Source organism: Aedes aegypti, chromosome 2 (genome assembly GCF_002204515.2).
Source record: "Aedes aegypti strain LVP_AGWG chromosome 2, AaegL5.0 Primary Assembly, whole genome shotgun sequence".
NCBI classification, from domain to species: domain Eukaryota; kingdom Metazoa; phylum Arthropoda; class Insecta; order Diptera; family Culicidae; genus Aedes; species Aedes aegypti.
Genome location: NC_035108.1, coordinates 465,974,723 through 465,995,428, shown reverse-complemented (window position 1 = coordinate 465,995,428; position 20,706 = coordinate 465,974,723). Strand labels below are relative to the sequence as shown.

Genomic DNA, 20,706 nt, shown 5'->3' with positions numbered 1-20,706 from the left:
CGCATGCCCATCGCGACGTTGTTCCTATTGGAATCCACTGCCGCTGCAGTATATTTTCGTATTCCGAAGTTTGGCTCAGCATAAAGTCATCATGCTCTCCGTCGCTCCCACATTGCGTTGCATCGTTGCTCTCAGAAACCGGAGAGAAAGCAAACCAACTGCGCTCCCTGCTGCTTTCTTGGGGTTTTATGCTGGCTTCGTAGCGGGCAGTTAGGACTCACTCACGGCTCGCAGAGAGAAAGCGTGAATGGAAGTAACGACGATGTTAGCCTGCTTATGCTCACGGTTTGCCTTTTTCCTTCCGAAATGTTCAGTCTATTATCAACGCTGAGCGTAGATGAATGTGCAATTGTCTCGGTCGTGGATTAGGACAGCTGCCCTGCTCAGGACGTACAATTCGCGGGTTGACGACGCTCTTCCTCAAGTTTCGTGCTCTTCTCGTGTGCCCTCGTGTGGTGGATTTGATGCGTTTTTTCCCTGCGGGTTGAGGAGACATCGGAAGAGTTAATCGAGTTTCCTATTTCCCGATGCTGTGTGCCAATCAAACGGATCAATGCAAATCCATCTCAATTAAGTTCAATTAGTGTGCGGAATGTCCCATGAGTGACTGTAGGAAGGCAGCGAGAGTAGAATCGCTTCATCATTCTACCAACTTGTATGCCACCTGTGCGTGTTGCCGTGAGGGAAACTCAGAGTTTGGCGTCTAGCAGTGCTGTAGTGAGGCCTTGCCAGGGAATCCCACCGAGCGGATTTACGACGTCGAATTTCCGCAGTGAAGCGGCAGACAAACCGTAAACATTACCACCTCGCCATCAGCTGCGAAGCGGGAGGCCAAAGTTCGTCCGGTCGTCGGGTCCAGTGGATAGTTGGTTAGTCTGGTAGCGTGTGTGCATATCGCGGGAACAACCCGGAGGGGACGCTGCTGTTGGCTGGGAAGATATATAAGTTCGTTTGTTTTATTTGGAAGTCATTAATCACAGCAGGAAGCAACCGTGTTTTGCCGGGCTCGTTCTCCCAAAGGGAGGTGATTTACGCGGATGTTTTGTTACAGTTAAAATACCCGTGGAAAATACCGCAACGTATGTACCTCTAGGTGTGTAGCCCTTTCTCGGTACATCTCGACGCTAAGGTCGAGGATAGAAGAGGGCCATCATCAAGTGCGAGTGCAACTGTGCTATATACGTATTCTATTCGCAGGCAGCACAAGTGAGAAACGTAGAATTTTGCCAAGTATATGGTGCATCAGACACATCTAGTGAGTGGAGAGAAAAACGGATGAAAATTTATATGTGATACCTGACGTGATCCCGGTGCACTTAATTTCCAAGGCAACTGCTCCAAATAACCGTGTGAATAAAGCGGGAAAATCGTGACGTGTATAAACAAATGTGAAAATCTCAGTTCCCGACGTGTTCTGATCAAAACAAGATTACAACCCCCCCTTTCCAGCTGGAATCCAGTTTATCGCAGTCGATAAAAATTCCCTCGTAAAATCCCAAGCTGTGAAAGTAATGATTTATTTTACACGCCTCTGAAAGATTAAATCAATCTTCATTATGGTGGCGAAACACTCCAGCAATCACCAGCTCGATCAACAGTGAACGTATAGTAGTTAACCACAGTCGAATAACGTAATACGGAAGACGGAAAACAAAACCGGCTAAGAGGCGAAAACGACGAGTTGTTCGAATTCTTCCAATCGTAACAGGCTTCGGGAAAACGGAATATGAAATGTGGTATTTGCTAGTGTTGCTGCAAATTTGTTTTGTAAAAGGTGAGTAACATCGGTGCGGGTAAAGTTTCACTTAACATGATTAAGTGAATTATTGATTTTCGTCTCCATTTGCAACGATTAAAGGAAAAAAGGTGGAACTGGCATATAATTGAATTTGTCTACTATACGAAAACTATCTACATATATAAAAATATTAAATGGTTTTATTTCATCATTAACTGACTAAATTACAAAGAGTTTTCTTAACCTTATACTCCTGATTACGAGCAGTTGTTTTCAATATCATCAATATCAGGTGCCTTTGAAAAGATGAGCAATAAAACATACTGAATCCTAATATTCGAGAAAACAAACTTCTGAATTTTTCGACCTGGTGACTAAAAAGTCCCTATTTGCAACAAAAAGTTATTAAAGTTGCTTTTTTTCAGAAAAATGGTCACTATAGTCGCTATTTGTAATCTGATGATAAAGAATTTAAAGTGAAAATTGTAGAGAAAGATTTCGAATGAAAATGCAAATTTTAATTGGGATTTTTTTTTTTAAGATTTAGTCATTTTTTTATCAAGTTTGAGATGTTGGTGAAGCTTACTGAAAACTTGGACCAATATATGATAGACTTAATGAATGAATTGTTACTAAACTATCAGCAGTAATCTACGATTAGAGATAATCATTGACCTACTTTCCAAAAGAGCCTCAACATACCTCATCCGGAAGGTAGGGCAGAATTTTAGAATTAGTAAATTTTAGGCTAAGGAATAGGTAAAAAGTGAAGTAATAAGTCGTCACTAAGTTATATTTTTATTTTTCAATAATTCATTTAGTTGTAATATTGATAAGATAAATTGATACTTATATTGAGCTGTTCGGTAATCCAATCTGCATGGTTATTATATTAATTAACTCATGGTAAAGATGGACAAATTATGGGTGAAATTATGAAAAAAAGCCACGTGCTCGGCTGGAATTTGAACCCAGGACTCTTGTACGCTAGACGAGCGCTTTACCAACTAAGCTACCGAGGCAGGAATTTTTTTCATAATTTCATTCATAATTTGTCCATCTTTACCACGTGTATTGAGTTAATTAATTTAATGTAATATTGATATTTTAAGTACGTTTGGTATTATTTTGTTACCGGGGATTTTTTTTTATTATCGTACAAATTGGGCCGAAGGGTCTCAGATTTTCATGAAACTTTTTCCACAGGCAGGGCTCATGGATATATGAATAAAAAAAAATTGAGAAAAATTCAGGGTCGCCTATTTTTCCGGAAAACTCAGGTGGAAATTTTTTGTTTTCCCTTGACACTACTTACTTTGAAAAATCATAACTCAAGAACGAAGCATCGTAGAAACAAAGTTTTTATATGAAAATTTAAGCAAATTTTCTCAAAAATCCAAAAAAAAATATGAACTGGAAAAAGTTTTCCACAAATTTTTCCACCGTTGGGAAAATTCGTAAAGAAAAGCCGAAAAACTATGCCCGAACTCGTGGAAAATTTTCAAAAAAATATTTTCGAGAAGGTAATTTTATAAGCTTAAATCACTGAAATTTTTGGAATGCACTTTTTTTTCGTTTTTGAGTTATGGCCAATTTTGTGAAAAATGTCCAGATGTGCCATATAAGACTTTTCTTTGAAAAATCATAACTCAAGAACGAAACATTGTAGAAACAAAGTTTTTATATGAAAATTTAAGCAAATTTTCTCAGAAATCCAAAAAAAATATGAACTGGAAAAAATTTTCCACAAAATTTTCCACCGTTAGGGAAATTCATAAAGAAAAGCTGGAAAATCTATGCCCGAACTCGCGGAAATTTTTATTAAAATATTTTTGAGAAGGAAACTTTATAAACTTCAATTCTAGTAACTTTTAGGATGTACTTTTTTTTTTGTTCCTGAGTTATGGTCAATTTAGTGAAAAATGACCATATTAGCCTTTTCTTTGAAAACAAATCTTTGCATTTTTTACAAAATTGACCATAGATCAGAAACTAAAGAAAAGTACATCCTAAATGTTACCAGAATTGAAGTTTATAAAGTTTTTTTTCTTAAAAATATTTTATTAAAAAATTTCTGCGAGTTCGGGCATAGATTTTCCAGCTTTTCTTTATGAATTTCCCCAACGGTAGAAAATTTTGTGGAAAACTTTTTCCAGTTCATATTTTTTTTGGATTTTTGAGAAAATTTGCTTAAATTGTCATATAAAAACTTTGTTCCTACGACGCTTCGTTCTTGAGTTATGATTTTTTAAAGTAAGTAGTGTCAAGGGAAAACAAAAAATTTCCACCGGAGTTTTCCGGAAAAATAGGCAACCCTGAATTTTTCTCAATTTTTTTTTATTCATATATCCATGAGCCCTGCCTGTGGAAAAAGTTTCATGAAAATCTGAGACCCTTCGGCCCAAACCCGTACTGTAATAAAAAAAAATCCCCTACCATGAATGCACAATCTCCAACTAGCTCAATTTACAGAGTTACTTTTTGTGAGAAAGAAAAGGTTTAATGCTACAGAAATTCTGTCACAAATTTATCCTAATTGGCTTATATATTATATGTTTTGTCAAGTATTTCTTCAGATTCCACGATCTTTCTTTGGCCAGTATCATCTTCATGAACAGGAATATCCCAAATTACTGTAGTCCACTACGTAATAAATTTCACCAAATATGTACATTGGATAATATTCATGTAGAAAGTGTTTTCATGTCTAGTCACTTTTTTGGCAAAGCTTCTAATTTTGGAGTCACTTCTTAATAACTATTTGGTCAGTATTTCCATCATTGTGGTCACTAAAGTCACTATTGTTCAGTTTTCTGACTGCTACCAGCCCTAATATAATCCTACTAGGCGACATCTTTAATGCTAGCAATGGTACAGCCCGCAGGATATCACATTTTAACCACTTCTCCCTTCCACAATTTAGAGTAATGAAATATATAAGGTTTACCAAACATATACATCACAACTAACGGTTAATCTTTGTGTAGTTTGTTAGTTTTTTTTTTCACAGTTACATTTTTCAAAGTCTGACTTGCTTAACCTAAAACTAATGAAGAGTTAAAAAGAAACTAAATGTTCTTAACTCTCGTAAGGAATAAACACGCACGCAGTGGACGAGCAACTTTTCTAACATGCAGATGTCTTGAGACCGAACTAGAGAACTTTCAAACATCTAGTAGCATGAACATTCGAAGCATCCAAATTTTGGGGCATTTGGAAAAATTTAAAAGTATAAAAATCACAAATTCTTGTAGATTCGCAGCCGTAGCGTTGCATCATTGCACCCTTGGCAAACCTTCATTTGTATGTTGAGTATTATCCGACAAATTAACATTGAAAATACCGGAAAATTTCAAGAGATTTTTTCAGAATTCTTCGATAAAGTTATAATATTAACCTAATTAAAACATGAATGCATTCAATTATAAGTAAAACTCATATACGAAGCTTAAATTTCCTCTTTTCGAAAACTGCCTGCATATTGTTATGCATTTTCACAAAGATTATTCTAATATTCCCAAAAAAAAACTGTACGTGTGGAATCTTGATAAGGGATTTTACTGGACTACTGCCTATAAAAGCATAACTGTCCCTGAATAGACAAAATATAAGTTCTACATTTTTTTTGTTTCACATTTCTCCATAGGTTCAATATGAAAAAGTTGTAGATCTGGTTAAATTCAACAACTTTGCAGAAGACAGCACACCGTCAACTTTGAAACCAGCGAATTTCGAGTTTTTAAGTGAATTTTCTCAATTTACAAAAACTACGTTATCACCGTTTTTGCAGCAAAAGTTGCTTATGCCATTAAAAGAAAATTTAAAAATCGAAATTTTATCGAACCAACTCCATGAGTTATAGGCATCTAAAGATTTCAGAATTTTTCAGTTAAATTTGCTTATAACTTAAAAATCACAATGTGATGCTCTATCACTTTAATTAATAGTCAAATTTGGTTTAATTCACTTTTTATTATAAGTCAGTTCGGTTTTGGTTAAGAAATTCACAATAAGGTTCTATAGATTTAATATTATTTAGTTTTCCGCGACTTCTTCACGCAGCGTAGCAAAAACACGCCATCCTCCACTCAGTATGGCGTCAGTACTCCCGATTCAATCTCACTCTCTTCTTTTCCCGTTCAGGCTCCCACCAGGGTTCAATCCATAGGGTTACAGCTCCCCCCTCCATCAAACGCAGTGTTTAATGAAGTTTGCGGCTGCCACGGCTGTACAAACGGCTTCAGAAGGTCGATGTGAAACATGCCCCTCGCTTTTCCAGATTCCTTGTGGTGTAGCATAAACACATCGTCATGCACCACATCCTTTATCTCATATGGTCCCTCGTAAACATCCAGAAACTTTTTAATTATTGCGTCTGCTTCCGATGACATTGGATTTGCCTTCAGTAATACCAGATTTCCAGCGACAAATCGTTTTGTTTGCTTCTTCGCCCGCTCATTTCGTTTGTCCGTTTTCTTCTGCAGGATGATTCGGATCTGGTCGTAATTGACGGGTGACCGTTCCGAAGGAGGGAAACTAAACAGATTTTGGAGAGCATCCTTTGCCGATTTTCCAAATTGTAGTTCATAAGGGGTTGAGCCAGTGGATTCATGATAGGCACAATTGATCCAACAACTGAACTGGTGTAGATTCTTTGCCCACAACCGATGATTGACTCGGCAATATGCTCGGCATAATCTAGATAACTCTCTCATGGTTCGCTCTACCGGGTTGGCTTGAGGGTGTCGTACCGATGTATACACTAAGTGAATGTTGCTACTCTTCAACATCCTTACCCAATATTTTGCGGTGAACTGAGTACCTTGATCGCAAAGTATCGCCAACGGTTTTCCTAGCTCTTGCATTCTTCTCTCCAGCTTTCCCCAAATACGTAGGCTGTTGGCTTTTTCACTGCGTCTAAAGTAAAGTACTTTGTGAATACATCAATCATTACAAATAACGTACGCCGGCCGGTCCTGGTGGAAGTGGACCAAATAAGTCCACCGACAACAGTTCATTTGGCCCATCTGGAATTATGCTACGTCGGGTACCGTGTAGCCGAGAGTTCATGGGTTTTGTGCGTTGGCATATAAAGCAATCACGTACGTAAGCCTTAGCATCTGCTCTCATGCCTGTCCAGTACACTACCTTATTCATTGCTTGGACCGTTTTTTGTAGCCCATAGTGACCGGATTGGTCATGATAGAAACGCAAAACTACTCCTATCATATTCCTCGGTATAACAATTTTCCAACCGGCCCTTGGACTATTTTTCACAAAAAGCACATCATCAACCACCGTAAACTCTCTTGTTCCTGAACGATGGACTCCATCCTTAGAGATCAAGTATAGAGGTAACAAGGCTTCATCCGTCTGCTGTTGTACTGGCAGTTGTCTCATCAGTTGACGAAACCCTTTTTCCTCTGCAGTAAGTCTGGCAAGAACGAACTGTCTTTCTGATGAACGCAAAGACGTAGGCGTGCTTCCTTCAGGATAGCGTGATAACGCATCGGCTATTTCGTTATCTTTTCCCCGGCAATGCTGAATGTCAAAATTAAACTGCTGGAGGAAGAGGATCCATCTTGTTAACCGGCCGTTGAGCAGTTGACATCGTTTCAGGAAGATAAGGGCTTTGTGGTCGGTGTAAACTGTAAACTGGGTCCCCAACAGGTATTGTCGCCATTTGTTCAGCGACCACACCACCGCCAACGCCTCCAGTTCGGTAGCAGTGTAGTTTCGTTCCGCTGCTTGCAATAGCCGACTAGCATACGATATAACCATTCGGTCATTCTGGTCGTCCCATTGGAATAGCATGGCCCCTAGTCCTTGGTTCGAACTATCCGTTTGGACGCAAAACTCATTATCCAGCTGTTTCACTGCGCTAAATGCCTGTCGCTCTTCATCGGACCATCTCCACCCTGCATCAGCTCGGAGAAGAGCATAGAGTGGTTTTGCAACAGACGCATATTTAGGCGTAAATCTTGACACATAACTTGCTAGTCCCAGAAAGGATGGTCATGGATTTCTGATCACTGGGTTCGGGAAACTGTTGAATGGCTGACACTTTATCCGGGTCGATGCTAACACCATCTTGTCCAACAATATGCCCCAGAAATTTGAGTTTTATTTTGCAGAATTCACTTTTCGATGCGCTGATAGTCAACCCAGCAACCCGAAGTCGAGTAAATAATGTTCGGAGATGTTCTAGGTGCTCGTTGAATGAACTAGATTTTACAAGAAGGTCATCCAAATATTTGTCGATAAACTCTAGTATCTCCGGTCCCAATATGACATCCATTGCACGGGAAAAACTGGCCACTGCTGTACATAATCCAAATGGAAGGACATTGAATACGTACGACCTTGTTTCAAACAGGAACCCAGTGAACTTCCGATGGCTTGGTTTGATTGGTATTTGCCAGTACGAGCTGGTAAGATCTATTAAGGAGAAGATACGAGTGTCGTGAAATTTTTGCACTATCTGCTGCACATCTGAAGGTTTCTCGTTGTCCTTCTCCATAACGGCGTTCAGACGGCGGGCGTCCAAACACACTCGAACATCTCCCGACTTTTTCATAGTGACCACCAATGGATTAATATAGGCTGTTGATTCTCGAGAGATGATTCCCCACATTTCCATTTTACCGATTTGGTCACGGACTTTGTTGACGTAGCGGTAGGGGATTGGATATTGCTTTTGGTTGAACCCAACGTCATCCGTTACGCGGATTTCATGTTCGTATTCCGTTGTAAGACCGGGCACATCGGAGAATATATCGGCAAATTCCTCCAACAGCAAATCAAGTTTAGCTTGCTCCTTATCACTTCGTTTGAAATCTCCGTCCAGTGGAAATCTGTTGGTTGAATCTTTCGCTGGCGGTTCACAAACTTCTCCAACTTCAATACGGCATAATTGTGCAGATCGCTGAGGTCGACTCGAATCATCCGCACAGAACGGCAGCATAACTTCCCTGCCATTAAGAGTCAAACAGACTTCGCGGCGTTGGAAATCCATCTGGGCTTTCAAATAATGCAAGGTGTCCATGCCGAATCAATGGGCTGCAAAGTTTCTCTACAACTGCTAGGCAAACATCGATGGTTTCGTTCTGAATATAAACAGGAACGAATACTTGATTTGAAATTGTCATTTTCTTTTTCCCATAGGCGCCCTGTATAGTGGTATTCTGAACAGGAAACTCCCCCAGTGGAATTCCTCTGGACTTCAAATCGTGATACAGTGCTTTGTCGATGCAGCTAAGTTCGCTACCACTGTCCAGCAAGACTAGCTTCACTAAACTGTCGATACGGGCTTCGATCAGAGGTGATTTCTCGTGCTTAGGCTGACCACTCACTTCGTATTCGGCTAAAAGTTCATCCGAACCAACAAAGATATTCGCAACGGAATGAACTTCCGCCCCTCCCTCGTCTTCTAGTTCGGCTACCGTAGCTCTTATGTTGCGATTCCATTGTCCATCATTGTTGTTATTCTGCTGACCTCTCCAAGGCCGGTTGCCGGCATTCGCACTGGCCATCGTACTGGAGTGATTTATTTCGGCTCTTGCTCTAGACACGTTTCGATTGTAAGTGTTGTGGTGATGATCTTCAGTTTGTAGTAGGGTATAAGCCGATTGTATGTCAGAGCAATTACTCAGTCGTGCCCCGACACTACGAGGAAAGTGTTGCGTTAGATGCAAAACTAGCTCTAACTCTGATGGAGCGGTATCCAGATGACGAGCTTTGGTGATCAGCGCCAAAAAATCTTCGGCCATTCTGGATGGATTTTTATTGTATAGTTTCCATACATAATTTCTTCTCGAACTAGCCTCTGTGCACGCTGTCCCCAATACTGTTGGAGAAAATGGAAGCGGAACTGGTCGTAATTTACTAGCAGGTAACCAAAACCCCTGGCCCATGTTCTAGCTTCTCCTTCCAGGCAGGAAAGGGCGAATGGTAGTTTGCAATTCTGCTCCAACCTGACCGAATCTACATAACGATCGACATCTTGCAGGAATTCGACGGGATGACTTTGTTCTAAATCACCCTTGAAGAGTGGTTTTGGGACATTGAAGGTTCTAGAGGCCGTGAAACCAACGTTTTCAGCTCTGGTGCTGTGAGGTACGGAATTGGATGTCGGATTCGCACACAAATTTTGACCGGTATGCTGACCGACATGCTGACCGACGGACGGTGGTGCATTGTTTCTGTGAAGCATCGCTGGAGGTACTGTTGGCCATTGATTTCCGTGATTGACGTTTGGCATCGTCGGTGGCGCGACATTACCGGGCCATACTCTGGGTTGATGGAAAATGCTCAAATCACTCCAATGTTCGAATCCATTCGAACGAGAAGCTGGCGGCGGTTCTGCCTGTGATGGTACCAAATGTTGTTGCATCTGTTGTAACTGGTACTGCTGAGCTTGCTGTGTTCGCTCCATTGAACTCAGCTTAAAGTTGAGCGCATCTAGGGCCCCCACTAGGTTAGACAGTGTCTGCCCAACGCTGCTCTGCTGAAGATCTTCAGAGAGGGGGCATCTCGATATAACTAATTTTCTGCAGAGGTAATACATCTCTTTTGCGAACTATTAGAAGCACACCCTCATGTTTCGTGTAGTATGTCGCCACTATTGCCTTTTCGAATTAAGGTTAATTTTCTTTGTCATATCATCTCATCTCATATATGGCATCGGGAGATAATCTCAATCCCGGTTGAGCCCCCACGCTGTGATGCTCTATCACTTTAATTAATAGTCAAATTTGGTTTAATTCACTTTTTGTTATAATTCAGTTCGGTTTTGGTTAAGAAATTCACAATAAGGTTCTATAGATTTAATATTATTTAGTTTTCCGCGACTTCTTCACGCAGCGTAGCAAAAACCCGCCATCCTCCACTCAGTATGGCGTCAGTACTCCCGATTCAATCTCACTCTCTCCTTTTCCCGTTCAGGCTCCCACCAGGGTTCAATCCATAGGGTTACAACAAGAACCATAAGAATGCGATGTTCAGCAAAAATGTGTATCTTTACTTCCTCTGCAACTCTTCTGAAGACCACATTCAAGTAAAACTATTGAGGATTTTGCCCTCCAATAGACTCACACCTAAATAATTTTGTCACACCAAAATATTCTCCCACCATGTTTGCCATATATTGGATGGCGTCGTAGCTAACAAAACCAACAAGTAACGCACATGTAACGCATTATGTTGCATTGTACATTGAATGCTAGGTGCGTTGATGAAAGTACCATATAAACTGACGTGTGAGTATTTATTTTTCCACGTTGAAAATGTGCACGAGAATCTATTCCTCAACTAAACGAACAATAAAAACAAAAAAAAATAGATCAAAATTTGGGTCTAAGTTAATACTTTCAAATTCAATTTACTTAGCTCAAATGAAGATTTAAATCAAAAGTATCTTCGACAAAATTGTTCAAAACAACATTTTCTAAAAGTTTGCTGAAAAACACAGCCACAAATTTCATCGAACAAAAAAGTTTGAGTCAAAATTTTAACTTAAACAAGGGCCATCCTATTAAACTTTTTTCTTGAAAGATGCAAAACTCAATTACGAATAACTTCTCTGAATACATCGAACGTCTAAAATCAGCGAGAACAGAGAAAACACTTTTTCCGGCTAAATAGTCGATTCGGTCCATTGTGCATTGCAAAATATTCTTATCGGATGCCCGACAAATATTTTAGATGGATGAGGGTTGAACAAATCGCTCTAAAGCATAATTCAGCTGAAGAAACTATTGTTCAGTTACTAATGTTTCTTGGGTGTTATCTTTGTGAAACCGTAATGGTCTTAGAAGGGATAATAAAAAATCAAAATGAAAATATTTTAAATGTTTCGGAACTGCTTAAGAGTTTTATTGAATCTTTGGGTTAAAAAACAATTTTTGGAGTCTCTCACCAATTTTCACCAAGATTTAGTCAAACATTGAAAAATGTTTGGACGGAAGTTCATTGAAATAAAACATTCAGGTTATGTTTGTATTGTTCTTAGCACAAAAAGTCAATGTGTAGAAGACTATTCAAAACTACATATTAAAAACTTGCTGGACATCCGGATGAAGATATTTGTTCCGAAAAGTAAATCAATGAATCAATTCATTTGTACGGTATTCAATAAAAGTCTAAGTAATGGAAAAAGTAATTAATAGCTTCAGTTTGTTAAGAGAATGAATGTATCTTTTAAGAATAAATTGTACATTATTTTTCAAGAGTAAATTCAATTCACCTTAACACAATTGCTACATCGATTTTTGAGATGTAGCTACTTGAGGTAAATAGATCTCGTTTAAAATGAGAACAAATTAAGCTATCACAAAATTCATACGTTCCAAATATACGAAATTGTTGGATTTCTCACATTCTGATAAATACTGCTTTGGTTGATTAGAAATTTTGTTCATCCACGAGTAGCAAAAAAAAAGGAAAAATGAGCACTGTTATTGAGGTCTATTCTACGAGTGGCGTGAGGTGAGAATTGTCGGGTCTCGTATTGCCAGGTGACAATTCTCGACTCGAGTGAAGTGACTCACCGTGTAAATCAAATGAAGAGTCGCTTCAATCAAGTCGAAAATTGTCACCTCGCTATACGAGACCGACAATTCTCACCTCACACCATTCGTCGCATGAACCCAATTGATATTCCCTTTATCTGGTGATGTGTGACACCAGAGGCTATTCGTCTGCATAACATCTGATGCAGTCAATAAATTTCTGGCTTCAGTTCCAATTTGCTTCTTCAAGTGCTGCTTGAAGTGCACTGCTTCTTCTCTTGTAAGAAATGTATGTTTCTTCCTTAGTAACGCTAGTTATCTTCAATAACAAAAACCTTCATTAGATAAAGCACTGCTTTCGACCTGGGAGGGGTGACCGATACAAAATTTATGTACGTCAAGGTGAGCCGAGATTCTGCTGTCACGAACTGTCACTGTGAGCTCGGATCTTGAAGAATGGACAAACATAATAAAAGCGCGTAATTGATCCAAACATATTTTCGCATTTCAACAAAGTTGACAACAATCGGTTTAAAATCAATGCCATGTTGTACTTAACCATGAGAACGAGTGAATTCGGTACCGCTCAAATGTCAAATTAGTGAGCTTGTGCATCGGTCGATTCCTGTACACCCAAAAGCAATGTCACGATAGCAGTTTTCAATTTGATAGAATTTTAGTATTGAAACATGCATCATTTAACTCTTTTCCAATCAAAATGAAAATTAAATGCACATAAAATTATGGCCCTTTTTTCCATGTTTGTTCAGAAACTAGTACATTTCCGCATTTTATATTAATTTAGCAGCATAACCAAGCAGATTACTTATATTGCTTCTATATATATCATATGATCAGCAAAATATCTAAAATATACATAATATATTAAACATTTTTCAAGGTTTGCAGCTGCTATTTGGGTACAAAGTTCATATAGAAAATGTTATGCCTACACGGGTAAAAATGCGACACTCTAAAACAGTAGAAAGAGTCATGATTTCGGGAGGAAAGTGTGTTTTCATGTTATGAAAATACACCATGGCCAAAAGTCATGGAATCATGAAACATTTTACTGTAACGCCGGCTGTACGTTACTTTTTCAATTTTTAGCGAAGAAAAATGGCAATTTAAATTCTCAAATCATGAAGCATGTATGCTGGAACCATGAATAAAATTCATGGAAACATAAGCACTATTCATGGATTTAGTCATCTGTCATTTATGATTCCTATTTTTGATACGAAAAGTGGCAATTTCGGTCATGAAATCATGAAGCAGGATCTGATATCATGAACACAGGTCATGAAAACATAAGCACTTTTCATGTATTCAGATGCCTGTCATTTATGATTTCAATTTTGGTGCTGAAAAGTGGCAAGTTGAGTCATGAAATCATGCAGCAGGATCCTTGAATCATGAACTCAGTTCATGAAAACGAAACATTATACGTCAATTTCGATCCCAGTGCACATTGGACCGAATCGACAATTTAGCCGGAAAAAAGTCTTTTCTCTGTTCTCGTCGATTTTAGACGTTTGATGCCTTCAGAGAAGTTATTCGTAATTGAGTTTTGCATCTTTTAAGAAAAAAGTTGAATAGGGTGGCCCTTATTTAAGTTAAAATTTTGACTCAAACTTTTTTGTTCGATGAAATTTGTGGCTGCGGTCTTCTGCAAACTTATAGAAAATGTTATTTTGAACAACTTTGTCGAAGACACTTTTGATCTAACTCTTCATTTGAGCTAAGTAAATTGATTTTGAAAGTTTTAACTTAGGGTGGACCCAAAAAATCAGTTATTTTGATCTAACTTTTTTATTTTCAGTTTCACGTGAATGTGGTCTTCAGAAGAGTTGCAGAGCAAGTGGAGATACACATTTTTGCCGAACATCGCAAGTTTGTAATTCTTATGATTTTGAAGTTATAAGCAAATTTAAGTGAAAAACTATGAAATCTTTAGATGCCCATAACTCATGGAGTTGGTTCGATAAAATTTTTCTTTTAGTGGCAATCGAAAGGCCATAGGATAGGCAACTTTTGCTGCAAAAACTGTGAGAACGTAATTTTTGTAAATTGAGAAAATTCACTTCAAAAATACACTTAAAAAACTCCAAATTTGCTTGTAACTCACAAGATTTCAAAGTTAACGGCGTGCTGTCTTCAGCAAAGTTGTAGAATTTAACTAGATCTACAACTTTTACATACACCACTTTTTAGAGAAATGTGATACAAAATATTAAGAAATGATGATATGATGCAGATGTGGGTCACCTTATATTTATTACTATAAATCATTAAGTTAGTATATCAGGAGTCGCTTTCATATACTTGCTGTTGTAAACTTTGTATAGTATTATGATTTTATTATTATTTTATCAGTACTCGGTGGTATAATTCACATATAATTTAAAATGTAAAATGGTGCCAATGTAACTTAAGAAACTTTAAATGTTTCGTCATTGTGACTGCTACTATTGTGACTGAATACGTACAGTAGTGTCCTGGGGTACAGAACTGTGAAAATGGTGGAATAATCTAACATTATTGAAGAAGCCAAGGTTATCAAAAAGTGTGCAGTTTTGGAAAATTATTTATAGAATGAAAGTACAATTATATTGCTAGTACTTGAATAATTTTGTATGAAATAATAGTAAAATGTATTATAAAGTTCTATTTTTTTATTTATCCATAAGGTTTGATATGAAAAAGTTGTAGATCTGGCTAAAACCTACAACTTTGCTGAAGACGCTGTTAACTTTGAAATCTTGTGAGTTACAAGCAAATTTAGAGTTTTTTAAGTGTATTTTTGAAGTGAATTTTCTCAATTTACAAAAATTACGTTCTCACAGTTTTTGCAGCAAAAGTTGCCTATCGTATGGCCGTTCGATTGCCACTAAAAGAAAAATTTTATCGAACCAACTCCATGAGTTATGGGCATCTGAAGATTTCATAGTTTTTCACTTAAATTTGCTTATAACTTCAAAATTATAAGAATTACAAACTTGCGATGTTCAGCAAAAATGTGTATCTTCACTTGCTCTGCAACTCTCCTGAAGACCACATGCACGTGAAACTGAAAATAAAAAAGTTAGATCAAAATAACTGTTTTTTTGGGTCCACCCTAAGTTAAAACTTTCAAAATCAATTTACTTAGCTCAAATGAAGAGTTAGATCGAAAGTGTCTTCGACAAAGTTGTTCAAAATAACATTTTCTAAAAGTTTGCAGAAGACCGCAGCCACAAATTTCATCAAACAAAAAAGTTTTAGTCAAAATTTTAACTTAAATAAGGGCCACCCTATTCAACTATTTTCTTAAAAGATGCAAAACTCAATTACGAATAACTTCTCTGAAGGCATCAAACGTCTAAAATCGACGAGAACAGAGAAAAGACTTTTTTCCGGCTAAATTGTCGATTCGGTCCAATGTGCAGTGTATATATGCCATTGGTAAACAAATAAAATAAAGATTAAAATTGTTATTGATTTTGTACGGATAGTTTCGTAATAAACCGTGAAAACATTCCACAAATGTCAACCTAACGAGTGTGACATCTTTAGCAGGAACGCGAACATTCGGTGGTTAGGTTTGTAGGCAAAATGTTGTTTCGAGCATCAAGTGAATTGGTAAATGGTCCCTGGGCTGGTGGATTACATGAGTCATGGAATACTTCTTAACAACTCTGTGGATGTGGAAAGTGGAACTGGATCATCCGGCTGCCGAAGGCCTTTTGTGACCTGCTCTGTTATAGGACATGGGGTATGCATCACTTCCGAACAGTTAAAATCGCCGACGAGCTTGTCAAGCAAAATCTTCGCTCAAAGTCAAACATTGCCCGGTTCTGCAAAGTCATGATTAAGTATGTACATTGATTGTGTCGTGAAACAATGTGGGTACTCACGAGAATTTCTCCAAGACTGTCATCGATATGATGACAAGGTTCCGAAGAATTTAAACTTTTTCAAAACAAAACTTTTTTTTATAATTTCACTAGAAAAGATCACCGATCGCCATGAGACGCGTTAACTAAGGTGAAGAAAGTGACAGTTAGATTTGTGTAACGCCCTGAGTATACGAATTCTTACATAATAGTCACAATTTCATGACTTTTTGTCATGATATCATGAATCATAAAATTTTATGAAATCATGACTTTTTGTTCGTGAATCCGACAACGGATTTTTTCCGTGTATATTTTTCAATATGGGACTACACAAATTTTATAGAAAAGTATACACTAAAACATGAACGACGCAATGAAAAAAGGTGTTGGTTCGAAAATCAAAATGGGACAGTTATGCTTTCATGGGTAGTATATGAGTATGCCAATTCGAATTTTCAAAGCATCCTGCTCAGATATTATTACACCTTTTAAACATTCATAGTGAATATAGATTAAGGTGGATATGAATCAAGGCAATCTAAAGCTAAACTTTCAAGATTTGTGCTAAAGAACCCAATAATCGTTCAGCGAGGAACCATTTGATCGAATTAAAAAAAAACATGGACAGAAAAGTTTCAATGGCTGAAGCGGGAATCGAACCCACACTCCATGACACGATGCTTTTAAATGCCTGACGATACTAACCGCATGGCTACGAGCAAGGTATCCAGAAGGGAGGTAATCTAATCTGCCAGATTCTTAATTCCGCCAAACTGAAACAACAAGTGACAGCTGGCGACTTTGTTTTGCATGAATTTCAAGCCGCGACACGAAGGCTCTTGAACGCACGAGAAAATGTTCACTCAACTGCTGTTACTAGCAGTAAACAACCCCTAACAATTCCATAGGAACGGTAGATTGCAGAACAGAGTACACAAACCCGCCAGATAATCCGCTCACCAGCTGTCACTTAAATGTCCCCTGCAGCTGATTCCACTTCGCATCCACTGACTGCTTAGATTGCTGAACCTTCTTTGAATATATCTTGGCTACGAGGCCTTTTCAGCCTTAAGGCGAAGTAGGCCGTCATGAAATTTGCACATGGCATCGACATAATCAGCGCATTTGCGTGAATAAGTGTATCGCTTCAATTATCATGTTACATCGAAATCACGCGCCCTTGTGAATTTTCATGGCTACGACCGATGATCATAATTTTATGAATGGAACAAGTGCTTATTTTCACGAAATGACTAGCGCGCTAAATATAGTGTTACTTGGTCACCTTCCCCAGTTCCCTCCCCTTTGGGGTTTTTGTGCGCACTACTATGAACTGCACATACATGTGTATCTACACGGAGGGTAGTTATACTTTATTGGCGTCATTAGCATGTGCTTAGCGTAGACTGTTTCTTACCACGAACGCGCGACAGCGCACTACTAACTACTACTTTGTGTGTACCTTTGGAGCTTGTTTTCCTTAAAATTCACGGGTCACGATTTTAGTGAATTTTGTTCCCTTTAAATAATTGAACTGTTATTGATTGATTGATGAGTTGAAAAATGATTCTAACCACTCCAGATATTTTGTTGAGTTTCAATTAGTTGCATGATGCATGATGGTGTGACTTTGTTTATAAACTGTTATTCGACTCTTAAGTCAATGTAATAACAAAAAGTTGAACAAATATGTAGTTGTAATGTAGTATCGCGAAGCAAATAGAAAATATCATCTATAGTATAATAGCCGTCAATAAGACTGACTTGGGCCATCCTTAGATGAGTGGTTAGAGTCCACGGCTACAAATCAAAGCCATGCTGAAGGTGTCTGGGTTCGATTCCCGGTCAGTCCAGGATATTTCCTAATAAAAATTTCCTTGACTCCCCTGGGTATTGAGAATCATAGTACCTGCCACACGATATACGAATGCGGAAATGGCAACTTTGCCAAATAAAGCTCTAAGCTAATAACTGTAGAATTGCTCATTGAACACTGAACTGAGAAGCATGCTCTGTCCCAGAGAGGAACGTAATGCCAAGAAAAAGAATAAGAACGCTGACTGATTTGACCTACTGTTTGGTTTCGATATCTCATTTCGAGTTTACAGGTTACCAAATAGAAATTTTAGGAATTTCAAACCATTTGCCTCGTTAATTCTATTTGATTTGTGCATTTGTATGCTCAGAATATCCCTCGCACGTCAAAGCAATTATTACAGCCAATAAACTATGCGCACATAATTACAAAACCAAACACTGAACTCAAACAGCATAGCTTTGAGCACGTCAAACAAAGCCTCTTGTTGAGTCATCCCCAGCAAACTCCCAAGTAGGTGTCGGTCCATCTCCGTAGTAAGCACAACCCAAGGAACGCATATATTTCGTAAATCCGCCACACGGCTAAATCCTTCGCCAAACAAACAGAGCGGAAAAATCTGCCGGTGGTATTTATGTTGCGGTGTGAGTAAATCTTAAGATTTCTCGCCATAAATAAAAGCCACAGTGAGTTTATTTGCAGCCAATTCCGTAAACATAAAGTCACCACAAAGAACGTCTCCCTCCAATTCCTCAGGCAAATGCATCAGCCGATGGGCGAAGAAATATTCATGCAACGCATTCCACTCGCCAGTTTGTGATGGATGAATCGTTCAGGCTGGCGGGGAGAAAGAAAAACAATTTTCAACTATGCTAGGCTACGCCTCCCGTTTTCTCGATTGCCTTAGGGCGAGCTGCTGGGCTGGGAAACATGGGCAATAATGCATGCGACATATGCCCCCTTGCAAGCTTAATCCTGGGTGATATTACTGGACAAAAAACGAAGCTCCAGCTGAAATCGACGGGGACTGGGAAAATGGCTTATGTTTCTGGCTTTACAGTAAATGCACAAAAAAAAAATAAAAAAAACATTACATAGGTATTAATGTCAGATTTAGTTTAAATATTAAACCTATTTACTCAAATTAAATTCTTTGGTGGAAAGCACCCTCGTGACGACCATAAAGTTGATGAATGCAACGTTCGAGTTAAAACACAGTGGTTCAATGGTGGAATTTCGTTTGAACCGTTGTATTGCGCTACCTTATGTAATGTAATAATGATTGAACGATAAGACAGGTAAATGACACTTATTTTATTTTAGAATTCTATTAGGTATGTTTGGTATCGTACACGAAAATCCACAAGATTGGTAATTTGTCGAGAGTTGAATAAATTTATAAAAAAATAAATAAAATTACTTCATCTTCATCTAGGCTACAGAAAATAGTGTACCAAATTTTAAAATAAATGAAAAATTAAAGATTTATGCTCATATATGAGCAATACAAAAGTTTATTGTCTGCCCCGTTGCTTCAGGGTTGAATTTATGTGAATTGTTAACTATAAGCTAAGAGTCCATTGTTTATTGCGCGTTGTATGGTGGAAATGTATGTATACACAACGTGTAAATTTAAATTGAGTTTTAATTAATGGGTGACATGAGTTCCACCAACAATTTGGTAGATTTATTCAGCCATTCCATGAAAAACCGTTCTAGTGGGTCACCGAATTCCGTGAAAATTTGCAATTTTGTTCCTTATCCTAAATAAGGACACACGTGTTTTTAGATTTTTTGATTAGGGTGACCATTTCCAAAATATGATGGCCAGAATTGCGACTTTGCAAAATTTTTATTTTTAGATAATTCATAACATTTAAACCGCTTGACCGATTTTCAATTTTCTTGAACGAAATGAAAGTTAAAGATTTGGACTTTTCAAGAATATTAGCACACATTGTAGGTCTCAGCGCATTAGATTTTTCATTTTTTTAAAAATCATAACTTTTGAACAGCTAAACCGATTTCCAATCTTTTTTAAGAATGAAAGCTTAAAATTTCAATTTTTCAGAAAAAATATAAAACTCTGAATTTTCTTCAATATTGAAGAAACTATTTTATCTAGTGGTGAATCAAACATACTGCAGACATTTGTTCGTAGGTCCATAATAGTAAGTCAGAAAGATTGATTGTATGGTCACAGGAGTGCATATAAAGTTGAAGAACATCGATTCATGAAAAAAAATGAACTTCAATTCAATCCGAGTGGTTTTGGAAAACTTCGTCTTGTCATCAAGTAGGCTATTTAAAAACGTTAAAATGACACTTTAGCCTTCTCCCGTTTTCCTGATTATTTCGGAGGCTTTCCCATTTTTTCCCTCACACTATCACGTCGCATCCCTTCACAGTGCAACTGTGAAAAACTCAGGTCAATCCGTTTATCCTTTCTCAAGCCATTTCGTGACATACAAACAACATATATGGATAGGGTAAAGAACTACTTGGACACATTTTAGAATGGGATGTTTTCTTGGCCAAATTGCTCGAAATTTTGCAATATGAAGAATTTTGAAGCGACTCAAATTGTACCAAAATATAAGCCTCAGAGCTCTAACGTATGATTGGGCTTATATGTTCTTCAACGCATCAAATTTTTAAACTCCAGTTAAGTTTCGACAGTTTTTTTGTACTAATCTTCAAAATAAAAATCCCGAGCCCCGGGATTTTTTCAAGTCTGAGAAACAAGACTCTCTTACTAAATGACAC

General features: G+C 38.0%; 1 protein-coding gene across 1 annotated transcript in view; it reads left to right on the top strand.

Annotated features, from left to right (window-relative positions):
- The first annotated feature begins 294 nt into the window (after positions 1-294).
- LOC5575663 overlaps positions 295-20,706 on the top strand; it is a 63,940-nt gene continuing 43,528 nt past the window's right edge. The window contains exon 1 of the mRNA XM_021848270.1: positions 295-1,774. Within this exon, the coding sequence (XP_021703962.1) occupies positions 1,732-1,774 (43 nt within the window). The 5' untranslated portion in view covers positions 295-1,731. The remainder of the gene's footprint in view (positions 1,775-20,706) is intronic.